This window comes from Centroberyx affinis, unplaced genomic scaffold (assembly GCF_046629955.1).
Source record: "Centroberyx affinis isolate AG114_WGS23_722 - 3 ecotype Tasmania unplaced genomic scaffold, CSIRO-AGI_Caff_v1 ptg001506l_1, whole genome shotgun sequence".
In the NCBI taxonomy this organism is placed as follows: Eukaryota; Metazoa; Chordata; class Actinopteri; order Beryciformes; family Berycidae; genus Centroberyx; species Centroberyx affinis.
Genome location: NW_027279970.1, coordinates 260,971 through 277,791, shown reverse-complemented (window position 1 = coordinate 277,791; position 16,821 = coordinate 260,971). Strand labels below are relative to the sequence as shown.

General features: G+C 43.3%; 1 protein-coding gene across 2 annotated transcripts in view; it reads left to right on the top strand.

Annotated features, from left to right (window-relative positions):
- LOC139650528 (disabled homolog 2-interacting protein-like) overlaps positions 1-16,821 on the top strand; it is a 74,245-nt gene that overhangs the window by 53,649 nt on the left and 3,775 nt on the right. The window contains exons 6-13 of one of the 2 annotated variants that reach the window (XM_071527225.1): positions 1,787-1,931; positions 2,970-3,206; positions 3,363-3,564; positions 4,386-4,573; positions 6,113-7,010; positions 8,790-8,927; positions 14,119-14,315; positions 15,973-16,060. In XM_071527225.1, coding sequence (XP_071383326.1) covers positions 1,787-1,931; positions 2,970-3,206; positions 3,363-3,564; positions 4,386-4,573; positions 6,113-7,010; positions 8,790-8,927; positions 14,119-14,315; positions 15,973-16,060 — 2,093 coding nt within the window. Of the gene's footprint in view, positions 1-1,786; positions 1,932-2,969; positions 3,207-3,362; positions 3,565-4,385; positions 4,574-6,112; positions 7,011-8,789; positions 8,928-14,112; positions 14,316-15,972; positions 16,061-16,821 lie in introns of both variants that reach the window. The other variant, XM_071527224.1, reaches the window with a different exon arrangement.

Below are 16,821 nucleotides of genomic sequence, written 5' to 3'. Positions count from 1 at the left end.
AACAACCCTTCTGCTCCAGATGAAATTGAACTTTACAGCTCAGTTGGATAATGCCAAGCATTTAGGCTACATTGATGACAGTTAATATGGTCTCCTGCTGTGTTACTTTATGTGCTGCTAAAAGTACACAAAGAACCAAGAGACAATCCCCTGGGCAGCAGATCTATCCTGTCTGTGAATGGGACTCAAATTGAGTATGAGTGCAGAATGGAGTCATTGCCCCAAAATCATCCAAAACAAAGTTTATAGATATGTAAACAAAATAAATTCATAGGGAAAAGCATTTCCTAAACTGCAATAACACTTTTGTGGTGTATGGACTTACTGTTGGATGCACAAAAAAGACACCTAAAAAACAAACTGGATTAACATGAATAGGCTGTAAGGACAAGAGACTCTCCTGGTGGAAAGCTTGACATTTCAGTGACTAACATGCAATGACAAAATTCTAAAAGAGTGAAAGCATAACAGTTATAAAACAATCATTATTACAGGAAGTGTTTGTTTGGTTCTCTTGTCCCACTTCTACAAGGTTAGTCCACGGTTAGGTCAAGTGTGGGTTTCTGTTTGTCTGCAGTCCTGACAACAAGCACCCTGTATGCCCGTGTGTTTTCCCTTTCTCCCTGCCTGTCCCTGATTTAGAAATGTACACAGCAGCAGTTTTATCTTCAGAAGGCACACATCCTTCCCTGCACTCATTATCTTGCACCTCTTTCTCTGTATGGTGCTAAAATTGATGCTCTATGTGTGTCTGTGACTGTTTCTGTCTGTGCAACTAAAAACATACGTGTGTCTCTGTGTGTGTGTGTGCCTTTCCATGAGTGTGTCGCTTCATGCTTTTGTGCATGTTTGTGTGCATGCCTGTATCTCTCGGGGATGAATCAGGAATTTATTGAGGGCTGGTGAATAATGCATGGCTGTTTTTGGTGGAGCTAATGCTGTTTGAAGCCTGGCTAAATCACCATTGAAAGTGTCTCTGTGGATGACTGGCTGTGACTGCTGCTGGGGCAACACAAGGACAGCCGAGCCTCTCTGTAGACCACCAGGGAGCAGAGACACCCTCCTGTCCCCATCTCAATGATACTGAGCAGAGGGGAATAACATCCTCTTATCATTGCCAAACTAAAGATGCTTTCTCTTTATGGACTATTGACTCGCTGACTTTATAGCAGTAATTGTCTGTCTTTTACCTGAGCTGAGGTAACAACAAGGTCATCGGTTTGGAGGAGAAGTTGTTCAATGATAATGGACCATTTTTCCTTCCGTGGTTCATGGGCTATTTATTTTTCTGATGAATAGACTAAAATTGAAATTTCAACCCGATGTTACCTTGTGAGGCCGACTCAGGCTTGGAAGAATGTTCTGCGTCTTTCAGGATTCTTGCATTTAGTCTTACTGTTTGTCGTCATTGGCCATAGTAGAAAATTATCTGTCTGTGGAAGCAATTTCTTTTTATAGTCTGTGGTTAGGCTGCCCTCGGTGGAGACATTGAGGATGATGGACATTGTGTTGTTTGAATTCAACCTTACCAGTATGTGAGGGACAATATCATACGCCGCTCCCTGGGGGTTTGACATCATATTGCTCTCCTGTTGCAGCCCAGTGGGATTTTGCCAGCACTCCAAATCACTTCTGTGAACACAAACGAAAATTGACATAATTTCTTTCCCTGCTGTATCTGTCGCACTATCTGTGTTGGATAGACCTAGCAAAATGATCCTCTTTATCCTTTCATCCCAAAAGGCCATGTCTTACTATTTTGTTGTTGTTGTTGTTTATTTTTCAGGTGAGTTTATCAAGGCGTTGTACGAGTCAGACGAAAACTGTGAGGTGGATCCGTCCAAGTGTTCTTCCGGCGACCTGCAAGAACACCAGAGCAACCTGAAGATGTGCTGCGAGCTCGCCTTCTGCAAAATCATCAACTCCTACTGGTAAATGAACAAAGAAGAGAAACAGAGACTGCTACAAAAATGATGCACGTGAAAAAAAAAAATTCCAAAAAAGGTGCTCTTTGGTTTTGGGTATGCAACTGAATTAAACAAAAGTCCAAGGCACACTTCTTTGAAAAATTAAAAAGCCTTTATTTCATGAGCTCATCTAGGGACATTAAAACACTTACAAAACTCCAACGTGTTTCGGCATTGGCCTTCATCAGGGAGCTCCAAACAATTTATGTTCAAAAACATGAACTGAAGAGAGCCTTGGATGTTTGCTTCATCCTACTGGTTAATACTTGAACAAGGCCTGCAATCGGGGAGCTAACAACTGAATTTGGATTTACTTGGATTTGGATTTTGGTTTTGTGTTTAAAATTCCCAATTCATAATAATTAATTATGGGTTTATAAACATATACACTGCTCTTGAAGGCTAGGAGTGATTAATGGCAAATACCCTTTTAACAATTTTCAGATTCCACCATAACTAAGTTGCAATACATGTCAATTTTGCTTGATTGTATTGTAAATACAAACTTGAAAAAACAACAGTTTACAGCTTAAAAACACTTGTCATTTCATGTTCATATGTTAGATACTATCGGTGCAGTCTTTCCTTTACATTAATTTAGCTGTAGTGCCACCTACAAAAAAAAATATGCAGCAACCACTTTGATAATAGCTGTATAAAGAAGTCAGTCCATTAATTTTTAACTAAAGAACTGTCTTCAGTTCAATAAAATAAACATAACCAATAGCTAGCCGTTAGAAGCATTGCTTTAATCTTGCCACCTCAAGGGAAACTTTATTCCAATTTCAGACTGGGATTTTAATATTGATATTTGGCACATGAAGCCCAGTGTTGGGTTGCAGCCTTTGTCAATACCTGTAAAGATTAAAAAAAATATATAAATAAATGAAATAATTCTTCAAAGAAGACACAAGACTATAGGTAATTTCAATTTCAATAAGTTGAAATTGACCCTCCCAAAAATGGCGTATGAAGTCCTGTCCTCTCTCTGACTCTTGGCAGCGTTTTTCCACGAGAGCTGAAGGAGGTGTTTGCATCGTGGCGGCAGGAATGCAGTAACCGGGGGCGACCAGACATCAGCGAGCGATTGATCAGCGCATCCTTGTTCCTCCGTTTTCTGTGTCCAGCCATCATGTCCCCCTCGCTTTTCAATCTGATGCAAGAGTATCCAGACGACCGCACCGCACGCACACTCACACTCATCGCTAAAGTGACGCAAAACCTGGCCAACTTCACCAAGTGAGTGTGTGATTAGTTTTTATTGTCAGTGAATTCCGGGTGCCAGATAACTAAGTTTAGCAAAATATTATACAGCATATAAAATACATTTCAGCAATATAAACATTTCTGAATTTGAATTTCTTAATCACACTTTGTCTCTGTCCATGGCTTCAGGTTCGGCAGTAAGGAAGAGTACATGTCCTTCATGAACCAGTTCCTGGAGCACGAGTGGACCAACATGCAACGCTTCCTGCTCGAGATCTCCAACCCAGAGACAATCTCCAACACGGCGGGCTTCGAGGGCTACATCGACCTGGGCAGGGAGCTCTCCACCCTGCACTCCCTGCTCTCTGAGGTGGTGTCCCAGATGGAACAGGTACTGGAGATAACTTCTGTCAGCTGTTAGACTCTTCTCTCATTCAGCTTGTATCATCACCCAGCCATAGTGACATTGATACCATGAGATTGGCCAAAAATGATTTTCAGCACAATGATTTAAGATAGTTGATAAAACAATAACAATTGAAATGAGGCACAGTAAAGTATAGTTATATTGAGTGTAAAAATGCTTAAAAATACATAAAACCTGGAATCTGGGGGGGGGGCGGGGGCTCTAATGGATGCATTAACAGAAAGTTTAAAGATCTCCAATGCATTATCACAAGCCTCAGGATTTTAATCGTGCATAGACTACATTAGGATGTTTACCATACAACAATCAATAATGTATTATTGCATTACATAAACAATGCACTTGGGGAGAGCACTGTGCAGCCTCTGAGGCTGGGTGAGGCATATTAATGGATTTATAAGGACACCATTAGTTGTGGTGGCAGATGGGAAGCTGGTAATAATTAGATGAAGGGTAGATCCGTGGTCCTTTTTTTTGTTAATGATATTGTCATACATCCACCTCTCAGAAACCCGGTCTTTCAATAATTCAGAATTCACGCTGAGTCTGGCTCACACTCCAGTCCATCCAGACTGGCCTGTTTCATTATTCAGAATGTGTTGTCTGAATAAGAGAGATTATTGCCTGGCAGTGGGGGGGAGTGGGGGGCATTCCTTGGACTGGCACAGGAGATGCAAATAGGAAATCCAATAAAACAACGCATAAATGGATTCCAATTAATGTTAATAACTAAAGTTGTCCAGTGTAATATTTCCCTTGACTTGTTTGCCTCTGTCTCTCCCCAGAGTGCGGCCTCCAAACTGGGTCCTCTGCCCAGGATCCTACGGGAGGTGAACACGGCTCTGTCCAACCCGTCCAGCATGCAGATGACACCCGGGCAGTCCTCGGAGCATATGGGCTCCCCTCCCGCTGCGGCAGGCTGCAGCATCTCCACCGGCCTGCAGAAGATGGTCATAGACAACGACCTCTCTGGGTAAGAAGTAGGGGAAAATATTTAGGATCGGAGAGATTTTATTACTGTAGGTGTTGGGGAGTTTACATTTCTGCTCATGACACCGCTGTCTTGTGTGCTGGTTTTTGAATCAACATCTCATAAAGGTTTAACTCACCATAGACATGCAGAGTTGATATAGAAATCAACAGAATTATAATTTGTGTTTCTGTGTGTGTGTGTGTTTGTGTATGGAAATGATCAAGCCAATAATGAGATTATTCGGCTGTTGTCTTTCAAAGTAAACATCAGCTGCGGCGTGTGTGTGATCTCACTGCCAGTACTAACAACTCTGCTGAGCGTTAATATGTTTGTCAGGTGAGGCTGTGACACAGGAGAGTCTCGCCCCTGCTTGTTTACATCAGCTAGATGAAACCTCATTTACTCTCCTGTGGCTGACTACATACTCAGACAACAGCTTATCTCCCTTATCGCCTGTTCTCATGCTCCCTGGCTGCACAGTGGTGAGGTGACACCCACGCAGACAGGCAAACATGAAGGCAGGGTGATGGACAGATCAACAGACAGGCAGAAAGCTGGAGACAAAGCCTCAGAAACAGGGGAGAGCAGACCAGCAGACAGGCAGGCGGACAGATCAGCACATACACTAAGGGAGACAGGCAACAGGAGAGCCAGGAGAGCAAAGAAATAGACAACAAGGCAGACAGCTGGTACCATTATGCTCAGCAGTGGGCCAGGATCAATATAACTAATTAACTAGTGTCCCTATATGGCCTGATCTCAGAGCCCACCCTCCTTACTTCATCACATTATTTGTTTGTGCATAATGTTGACGTATGTGTGTATATGTGTCTCTGTGTGTGTGTGTGTGTCCTCATTTGCGAGCCGTGATCCTGAAACTCCATGCGAATGAGCTCACCGTTCTCGCCTAATTGCTTCTCATCCACCAAGCAGTGACGTGAAAAGTGGGAGAAGGGAGAGAGTGGGGAGATTGAGAAAGACAGGAGATAGTCCAAGAGAGGAATGAGGGAGAAAGATGGGGAGATTGAGAAATTGGGCAGAAGGAAGGGTAGAAAGAAGTGAAAGGAGGGAGGATGAGGTAATGGACAGAGGGAGAAGGACAGAGAAAGAGGGAGGAGATGAGCGTGATGCGAGTGATAGAGATTATTAGAAGATAAATCATGTCTGTCAAGGTAATTGTCTCCAGGCAATAAAGCCTCCATCTGGCTGCTGCAGGGAAGGAAGAAAGGGAAGACGGGGGAATGAGGGACAAGGCAAATTAGTGTAGAAGCCACACATCCTCACACATTTCCCAGTTTCAAATATCAATAGAGGTGTGCTCTGCATGAATTTTGCATAGCAATGCATTTACATTGGAATATGTTGGAAAAATACATCAGAATCTACCTGTTTGCTTGTTTCACTTTTACCTCGTGCCTAGCTCCAGGTATTGGTTCATTCAAGATTATGACTCAGTTGGCCTTCATTCATTGGTTGAAGGGTTAAAATTCATAACAGTATAGTTTATTTTTTGTATCTGTCTCTCTCTCTCTTTATCAGATTGGTTGACTTCACCAGGTTACCCTCGCCCACCCCAGAAAACAAGGACCTGTTCTTTGTGACCAGGAGCTCAGGGATCCAGCCCTCGCCCGCACGCAGCTCCAGCTACTCCGAGTCCAACGAGCCTGACCTGGGCATGGCCAACGGCAGCAAGAGCCTGTCCATGGTGGACCTTCAGGACCCTCGCAGTCTGGAGAGCGGCCTAGGTCCCAGCCCCTCAGATGGCCTGGGTGAAGGCCCTGCCCCTGGGGGAGTGTGGTCAGCCAGAACCCCACAGGGCAATATCCCTGGAGGTCCCACCCTAAGGAGGCCAGGCCAGACCCCAACCACCCCGGGGACAGAAAGCACCCCGGGCCGACCTCCCCAGCTCCTAGCCCCCCTGTCCTTCCAGAACCCCGTCTACCAGATGGCTGCCGGCCTGTCCGTGTCCCCGCGCGGCATGGCCGACTCTGGCTCCGAGTGCCACAGCTCTGTCAGTTCCCATAGCAACAATGAGGACGGACCGGCGGGAGGGAAGCATACCTTCTTGAACCATGGTGGAGGGGTAGGAGGAGGAGGAGGCGGGGGTGGGGGGAGCAGCGGAGACGAGTACACCAGGCGTTCGGGGGAGTTCACCCGGCGACAGCTGTCCCTCACGGAAGCACAACACCAACCCACGGTCCCCCGACAGAACAGCGCCGGCCCCCAGCGCAGGATAGATCAACCTCCGCCTCAGAGCGTCACCCGGGGCCGCACGCCCCCCAACCTGCTCAACAGCGGGCCCTACCCCCGGCCCTCGTCCGGCAGCATGATGTCATCTTCGCCTGACTGGCCTGGCAGCGGAGCCCGGCTACGGCAGCAGTCCTCTTCCTCTAAAGGCGACAGTCCCGAGACCAAGCAAAGGGCTCAGCACAAACAGGTATGGGAGGCGTAAACACTCTCACACTGTCCGACTTACACCCACCGCACAGAGCCTTGTGTGTAGCGCACATGTCTCTTGATTATAGTGATTGATTGTAATATTTAGTAGGATTTTTCTCAAGACTCATCCTCAGTCCATTTGTACCTACAGTGACAAAACACTCACTATAAGAAAACACACCCATTCATCCCATAACATACATTGCATGTTGACAAAGGCTGCGTGGGTGGTCTCTAAGCACAGAGACTCTGCTCATTGTGCCCTAATGAATTGCAGTCATTGTGTGTATAATAACAGTAATCTGCATACAGGCGGCTCATCACCTCACCACTGTTTTACTGGAGGAGTTTAATAGGCTGAATGACAGTGGTGTAGGCACAATTAGCTCCTCATTAACTAGCAATAGATTAGACGCATGTGGGCTCACACATACACACAGACACACTGTCAGTGCAAAACCACGGGTTGCAAACACACCTCATGGGCACGAGCAGATATGCTACACATGGGTAAGTGTATGGATTAGCGTGTTAATGTGTGTGCATGCATGTGTGTCTTTGTCTGTGGTCACAACAGGAGGTTTCCCCATATATTATGCTTTCTATTGAATACCTTAGCTGGTAATTGTAAGTCCATTATTGGCTGGTCTGAACTATAGGCTGTAATTAAAAACCTTGGTCAATGGTTGCCCTTGGTGACTGCCGTTAGTAAGGCGATGGGGAGGGCATCTGCATATTAACCATAATGCCTTGCTCCCCTCTCTAGGGAATGGTCTGGATTGCCAATAGTCTGATTGAGTGATTGATAGAACCAATCCCAAGTTTCATTTGTTTGTTATGAGAACACAACACACACATTCGTTCTCAGGGTTTGAAGCAGCACAGCTCGAATCCAGCTGAGTTTCCTTTTCAGTGTTCTGGTAAATGGATGGCAGAGAGAGACAAAGGACACAATCAAATTTCCATTAAAAGCTAGATCTCCATTATAAATTGATGTGCATTTATATCTTTGTCCAATCTGTCTGGATTAAAATTGAATTTTTCCTGATCGATCCTGCATTAAGTGATATCATAGTGACTAAATAGGCTGCTGAAACCAACGTTCTAACTTAATGATGTGTTTTACCTGTAGGATGATACGAAGTTTGTATCTGGTAGTTGTATTTGGTAAATTGGATTTAAATTATTAAATTTCTGATGCTTTGTTGCTGTTCAGATTCAGGCATTTCAGCAATTTCAAAGGCTTCAATCCCAAACAGTGTTTTGGACAGTCTATGAAACCATCCTACTTTTCCTCTCGCTTAACAGTCCACGGCTTCTCTCTCTTAGCACCTGTCCATCAGCATAACTGGCAGATATAAACAAACAAACACACACACACACACACACACACACACACAGCTTACCTGCCAGTCTCTGCCTCGCGCCTGATCATTCTATCTTGCTGCCTTTCTATTCATTTAATCTGACTTACCTCCCTTGCTGCAAACGTGATTGTGTGTACATGCGTGTCTGTATGTTTACACACACTCACGTGTGTGTTTAAATCAGTGCTTTATGGAACTGTGTGGAACTGTGTATGTGTGTGTGTTCAAGACACGAGTGTGTACCCATTCCACCCTGCTTTCAGCCAAATGTCTTTGTTTTCTTCCACGTGCATTTCAAGCTTATTCCCGTGTTGCGTTTTGTCGTGTGTTGTGTTTTGTGTTGTGTTTGCATGCCCCGCCCCCTCCACTCGCACTCAGCTCATGTGTGTGTGTTGTGTTGGTTTCACTAGGCCCCCTCCCCAGTGAACCCCAATGCGCTGGACCGCACGGCAGCCTGGCTATTGAATATGAATGTGCAGTATTTAGACCATGAGGGGATGGAGCCCGAGTCACTGAGAAACAGAGAGGATCTGACTCAGGTGGAGAAGGTAACCTGCCTCCCAATCCAACCTTTAACTTTTACCAACCCTCCTTTCACAACCACCTCAACCCTCAACCCTCTGTGCTAATACTCCCTTGACACCTTAAAACCCTTCTTAACTTTCCCTCCACTCTTTACCCCCCATTAATTCCCTCGCATACCTCCTTCCTTAAACCACCCCTTTAACGTTTATATATATTTCCTCTATCCCTCCTTCATTGCCCAATCCCCTGCCTTGACACCCTTGCCCCTGCCCTAAGTCTCCGATCCCTTGGACATACCCAAATCTCTCCTCTCTTAAAGCTATAATATGCAACTTTTTGACATTAAAATAACAAACAAATAGGATATATTATACCAGTCTCTATCAGTCTGTGTCTGTCTGTCTGTGCCCCTGTGTGTACATACGTAAATCCCCTGGATGCCTGAAATTGGCTTTTCAATGATGTTCGGGACATTTTGGGGCATAGACCTTTAGGTGTGTCTGCCAGCTCGGTTGTTGCTATCAAGCACAGGGAAGTCATTGCAACAATAACAATGGCAGAAAGGAATCAGAGACAAAAGAACAGTGAGGCTAAACGCACGGCAGATAAAGCCTGATCGAAAATACCAGTGAATGCAATATACAATCGGCTTTGTTTTTTTGTTTCTTTTCCCTGCGTTCATTGTTTGGTTCTTCAACACCTGTGGTGGCTTTACAGATGACGGTTACCTCAGCCTCAGGCTAGATGTTACAAAGAAAACAGTTCATCAAATGAGTGTCTGTCTAAAAGAGAAAAGTTGCATATTGTAGCTTTAACATGCAAACATTTTAACACTGTAAAATTACCTCCCTGCACCCCTGAAACCTTTTCCCACCTGTGTGTCAAACGCCACACACCCTCACAACCGTACACCCCCTTATTTATATGAAATTAACTTAATATCCTAAAGCAGGTGAGTGTGTGTGGGTGGGTGTGGGTGTGTGTGTATACATGTTGGAGCTTGTGTGCGCCTGCGTGTTGGAGAGAGACAGAGATGGAGAGACAGAGGCTTTCTGCTGCTTCCTCTGCTTATGTACTTGCTGCTTCTCTCACCAACTTTTACTACCATTCACCCTCAGCTTGGCTTCCATGCTTTGATTGGCTGCCACATGCTCCCCCATTTTTTCCATCCATAATGAATACAAACCTGTCATCCTAACATAGCTCATACAGAACCCAGCAGCCTAGGCAGGGAAAGCAACCAAAGAAGGCAATAACTTCACTCTAACAAAGACGCCACAGCCGCCTAAAAATAGTAAACAGACCAGAAAGTCAGAGAGGGAATCAGGATTGCAAAACTCCTACAATACACAGTACATCTTGCACAGCAGATTAGACAAAGGTCCCAGCTAATGGTCTGTGTGCTCTTAACAGTAGAATGGCCATAGTGGTCATTTTGACGGTTCACATATTACTTATATATTCCATGATATATAACAAATTTAAAAATAAATCAGGATAGCTCAGGACCACAGAACCTGAATGTATAGAAAGGACACTATAAACTGCTGACAATTAGCCAATTTATAAATCAGTTACTATAGAATGTATAAACAATGTTTATAAATGCACATTGTTTCATGTGTGGACAGAACAAGAGAGTTTAGAATGTTCATCACAGCTGACACTGGAATGTTCATCCAAATTATGCCGTTGCCATAGTAACACATGAGCTTTCTGAGTCTCATGCACCAAATCAACACAGATTTCCATGACAACATTATCAAACGTTCTGTGGCAGCCAGTGTAAGTGAACCAGCCAAATGACCGTTCAAGAGTGTAGATTTGAATGGGAATGACCACTCTGTCATTTAAAATCCTATGGGAAGGACACAAAATGTTAATTCTAATAAATTCCAGAATTTGTTAATTAATCCAGATGAACACAGCATGTAAAGTCCTCTAATTAGACACTATATCAACATATATTCAAAACATATTCAAAAACACATCTGATTTGAAATTCAATTTGTTCAATCTTCAGTATTTGTGTAATCAGTATTTCATTGCATAGTAACAACATTTATGAGCATGTGTAAAACAAATATAACACAAAATGGAAAAAACGGTCAATTTGACCATCACAGGAAAAAAATAAACAAAAGTCACTATAAACTGCTGACAATTAGCTGAAAACAGTTACTGTAGAATGTAAAAATATTATGTTGTGTAAACACATGTGCACATTGCATACCTAAATGCAGTCACATTTCTTCTCTACACCATGTATTATGAAACACAAACAAGTTATTACCTATTTAAAGAACCCTATTTTTTTCAGGGGGGGTCCCTTGAGGCCTAGATGATGATGATGATAGTTTAGCCCAACTCATAAGCTACAATTCACAGCTCATCCATGAGTAAAAGTAGGCTACATACACACACACTAATATTGAATGCATGCTGGATCAGTCTGCCTGGAACATCAGCAGATGTAACATCAGGACCAACAGGTGCAGAATTGGATCTGCCCAGGCGACATTCACACTCTGTTCTGTTCTCTTCTGTTATACCATATTATTTTCAGCTTATCCAATTCAGATGCGTTCATCATATTCTTCGGTTACTTGAATTTGATGTTTTCAACTATTTTTTTTATATTAGATTAGACGGCGCAACTGTAAACAATAGGCAACATCTGCAACAGCAGGTCACTGTGACCTTTATGGCCATATGAGGTAGAAATACACAGATCCCTTTCAACAATTATAGACTAAGATACGCACATATTTTAGTCAGTGATGGGTCGTTTTTTATTACAACAAAGCTTTCACATTTTTAAACTTGAAAACAGTCTGTCTCTGCTCTGTCTTTGCGCTGTGTTTTCTGTCACGGTGCATCACGGTTTGAACAGAGATTCCTGACACTCCTGACACAGAGAGAGGCGGGGGAGAGGAAGAAGACAAACTGTGATTAATTATGGTTTTCTAAACAAAGCATGAGAGAGAGACGGTTTCACAACTTGTTATTACAGCAGCTTGATTTCCCCTGACAGGCGGAGATCTATTGACAGCCCTAGTTTTCAGACAGAAAGAGGGGATGCAGGTAAGAAAGGAGAACGCAGGGAAGGACAGCAGGGGTGCAGCGTGGAGGTGATGTATTGTGCATTTGAGCGAATAAGGGAGGGGATGAGGGGTAGGACAAAGGCAGTTATAGATATATTAGATGTCACTTGATCTCGGGGGATACAGTGACAGGAGCAAGGGAATATGAGAGATAGAGAGAGGAGTGGAGAAAGGCTAGAGGAGCTGATAAGATAAATCTATTTGGGGTCACTCTTTCTCGTGGGAAGAGGGGGAGGGGGCGAGGAAATAAGGTCCCAGCGGTGAAGAAGAGATGGACAGAGTGAGGTGGGAAAGTAAGCAGAAGGTGACAAGAAAAGATTAATGATCCAAGCAGCATCCTCAGGTTGTGTAATTGAATCTGATCATTCAGCGTCCTCCATTTGTCTTTGACATGTCTTCTCCATCAGTTACTGCTGGATAACAGAGTGGAGCGGTGACTGCTCAAATTAAGTCATTATCATATTAAATAATGAGTCATAATAGGAGCATAAACCGTTTATTTAATTTAATTTTAGTTTAGTTCGTTTACACAAATGCCGGAATAAAACACCGGAAAAAGAGAAGAAAAGAAATACAATGTGGCTGCTGAAAGTGGCTCCCTATGACATCACTTCTGTAAAGTATGGATTGTATGGAGATTGGTAGCAAATTTTGAAGCCCAAGCAATATGGCAGTACTGCATGTGAGATGAGGGTTGATGAAGTCATGTCTGCTGAACCAGTCCGCTGATTTTGCTGATGATACCAAGACACTTTTCACTTTATCACAAACAAGGTGGATGTGGTTTCTCCAGCTCAGAGTTGCAACAGTCATGTAACTCCCAGGGATCTGCTTGATAAACTTGTCTTGTTTCATCTTTCATTTTTTGTCATGAAAAGATGGATAACACTATTTTTTTTTGCTTGTTTATGTATTTATTTGTTTTCATATTTAGGGATAGTTTGTTTAGTTGGAAGTGGAACCATGAAGAGTGTTTTTTTCTATGTGGTAGGATCAAGCTGGTATTATCAGCAAAAACAACTGGAAACATTGATGAGAATGGAGTTTTATTTGAAGCTGACAATGCTAGGACAAATTCAAGGAAATGGAATTATACCACAAATGTTTTCATCTCAGTTCTGTAGTTTATCTAGTAGTTTTTTTGTCTCATTCACTGTGAGGTTTTCCCGTCAGTGGAGTCGCTCTTACTGGTCTCCCAGTGGCACGCTGACTAACCACAGGATCCCTCGCTGTTGTAGGGAATATGTTTTTATATATCCAGAAGGGATTTGCTTCTTCCACTCATTCCTCCTCACCAGCAGAAAACCCCTTAAAAAGCCTCTCTACGGTCCAAGTGAGAGGTCAAGGAGAGATTTTCAGGCTTATGGCACAGGCTAGACTAGAACTACAGAGGTTGCATCCCTCCTCCTCTCCTCTCCTCTCTTCTCCTCTCCTCTCCTCTCTTCTCCTCTCCTCTCCTCTCCTCTCCTCTCCTCTCCTCTCCTCACTGCCCAGATTAAGCTCAACCTCTCACGAGGTCAGAGGTCTTTGGTTTAGAGCCAAACCAGTGGTCCGATTGGGGGCACAGCTGGATTGGCCTCTCTTTTGATTTATTGAGAGTTTAGCTTTTTGCAATGAAAGACCTGCCAAGAGTCCTACCTCAGTGCCTATATAAAAACCAAAGAATGCTAGTTTTCCCGAAATGGGGATTGTGTTTAGTGGAAACACTTGGAAAGAGAAATGAAAACTTAATATAAAAGGCAAATAGAAGGCAAAGGGATTGTCATGGGAAATGTTTTAGTATAGCTATACAAGTCTAGCAGAAGATTGGTATAATTAGGACATTGAGGATGGCTTTTTAATGATACCAGTGATGCCAATGATGGTTATACCCCTGGCACAGGCCATCTCTCTATTCTAGCAAGAATTATCCTCAGTCCCAGCAGCAAGAGGACGCAGTCCCGGGAGTAATAGAAAGATTTTGCTGTTGTTGTTGTCGTCAGATATGGTAATGAAGAGCAAGAGCCTGCTGATAGGGTCGATGATGACAATTACCATGATGATAATAACAATGATGACGATGAGGATCTCTTTATTTCTCCACCTCTCTGTTCTGTCTGTTCAGTACCAGCAGGAGATTGCAGTGCTGCAGGAGAAGCTGCGGGCGTCGGTGCAGAAGCTGGAAGAGTACGAGGCGCGCCTGAAAGGTCAGGACGAACAGGCCCAAAAGGTCCTGATGGAGTACCAGGCCCGTCTGGAGGAGTCCGAGGAGCGCCTGCGCCGACAGCAGGACGACAAGGACCTCCAGATGAAGGGCATCATCAGCAGGTACATCGATGATGCGTTACAGACTCACTGCATTTAACACACTCTTCAGCCCTGAGTCTGATGTGAGTGGGATTGGGTCTGGTATTCATCTTGTTATTTTTATTGACCATGTAGTCTAAGCAGTGCGCTTGGAGTGCGATTGGAGCGAATGAAACTCACAGGCGCAGTTTGAAATGTCAGCTTGAGGGGGGCAGTTGCCATGAGGAACGTGTACAATGGAGGTTAACAATCCATTATCGATAGGCACCGGCTCAATACCCCGTGGCTGCTGAATACAGACTTGTTACAACACACAAAAGGCCCGTGTTATTCACAAGTGCGTTTCATTCAATAAAACAGAATGTGCCAGGCAAACATTCTCCAATAACTTCTTTCTTTATAAAATTGCCCCTTACCCAAGGCATAAATAAAATGAACAGAAATAAATGGAAATAACAAGGCGAGGCCACATTTCAAACATTGTGTGATATGACCAGCAGTGCTGAATCGACAGCTCCTCCAGATGCGATGGATCATTACACAGCAAGCATGAGATTACAGAGGCACAGGCTGCCAGAGCACATAGACAAACAAGTTTGCACTGTGCACAATAGCAGGCATTAAGCTACTGCACACATGAAATGTACATGAGCAGACACAAGCGGCATTCACTGCCTGGGTTTTCAACATTTACATAATGAATGTCTTACCTAGTGGAGAAGAAGACGCCTCCAGCTGCCATAAATATCCATTATTTTCTTTGGTGACAGTTTTTCAGTCAATTTGAGGGGGAAAAAAATCATACTGTGCTTTTTTTCACCATTGTATTTATTATTATAGAACAATATATTACATTATATGGTAAATTCTGCTTAAAAAATCTTACCTAAGTCACACCCTAGATATTTTATATATATTTTGTCTTAGATGTTTATTTGTTTTCTGCATTTGTGTGTCAGTAGACTTTTTTACATGTGCCTAAGACTTTTGCACAGTACTGTACATTTGTGGTTAAGGCCGCTAGGGGGTGCAGTGAACCCCAGCTCTCCCCAAACTGTGCTTGTTGTAACGAAGGGAACTGCTGAACAAAGTATTTAATTCATGCTTGTGTGACTTTTACTGTACTACCTGGTGTATAAGTGCACACTGTATTTCCCTTATGCTTAGGGCTCTGCACCACCTAAACAGCACGTACCGTAATTCTCCTAAAAAGTGTGCATTGCAGACGGTGTTACATAAGAAGGCACCAACGCACACACTGAAGCCGGCTCTTATAAAGGTGCTGCTGAGCATCTAATAAACAAAAGCTACCCACAAAGACTGAGAAAGAGGATAGAGAGAAGCTGTATGGATGAAACTGTGCGATATGCAACTTCGTCCATCTGTTTTTTGTTTTTAGTGCTGGGATGTCAGAAGACAAATGGCTACCCCGCATGCTTTGGATCTCTATCCTCTACCACTCTGCAAACTCAATAAAATATTTAAATTAAATGAAGACTCTAAAATGCACAGCACACACCCACACGCACACACAAACACAAACACACACTAACTGTAATAGTTTCAAACTCCTCTCTTAGTCCACATATCCTCGTCTCATTTGAGTAGGCGTATATTGTGGTCTACTTGCCTAACTCTACTCTTGGTCTAACTCTGCTGTCTTTTTTTGCTTTTCCAGGTTGATGTCGGTGGAGGAAGAGCTGAAGAAGGACCATTCAGACATGCAGGCAGTGGTAGACTCCAAACAGAAGATCATTGATGCACAGGTCAGTTTGACAGCACCACCATGTTACAATGGGTTGACTGACAGGGAAGCTCTAGTGCCCACTGTGCAGATAGCATACAGTTTTGTAGATACTTTCTGTCTATCTGTGTGTGTATGTATGTGTTTCAAATTTGTATTTGCTTTCCACTGTGCATTTTTTTTCCTGGTGAAGTGAAGGGTGATATGCCATGGAAATACAAAGACATGTTTAATTCATAACTGTTACAACTTTGTGACATTGACAAGCCTGAATGACTGAGCAGCATTTCTCAGCTCTCCCTATTTCTTATACAACCTACATTTACAACTACTTTATGTATCTTTTTAGCTCTTTGTAGCCCCTCTATAATCCATGTGTTTCTTATTCATATAAAACTGTATTTGAGATCCTTGTCAGAAAACAGAAAAGTATCTCTGTAGAACTTTTGAGCACATTGGTGCAGAGAATTTTGAACGTTGAACATAAATCAATGTTGGAGTGTTTGTTAGACAGGCGTAGCACTGGATACCATTCTGTCTATAAGATACTCACATCACCACTCTGGAAACAATGCACAGATAAGACATATGCATATACAAATGTACATCTACACACACACACACACACACACAAGCAAGCCGATGTGTGTGCCTCTGAAGATTAATGTAAAAGTGCAGGAACAACTCTTAGGGACAACACATATACACAAACCGAGACACAGACACGCATGAGTGCTCAATCTATTTCACACACTGAAGTAATGAGACTTTGCATCTGCAAAC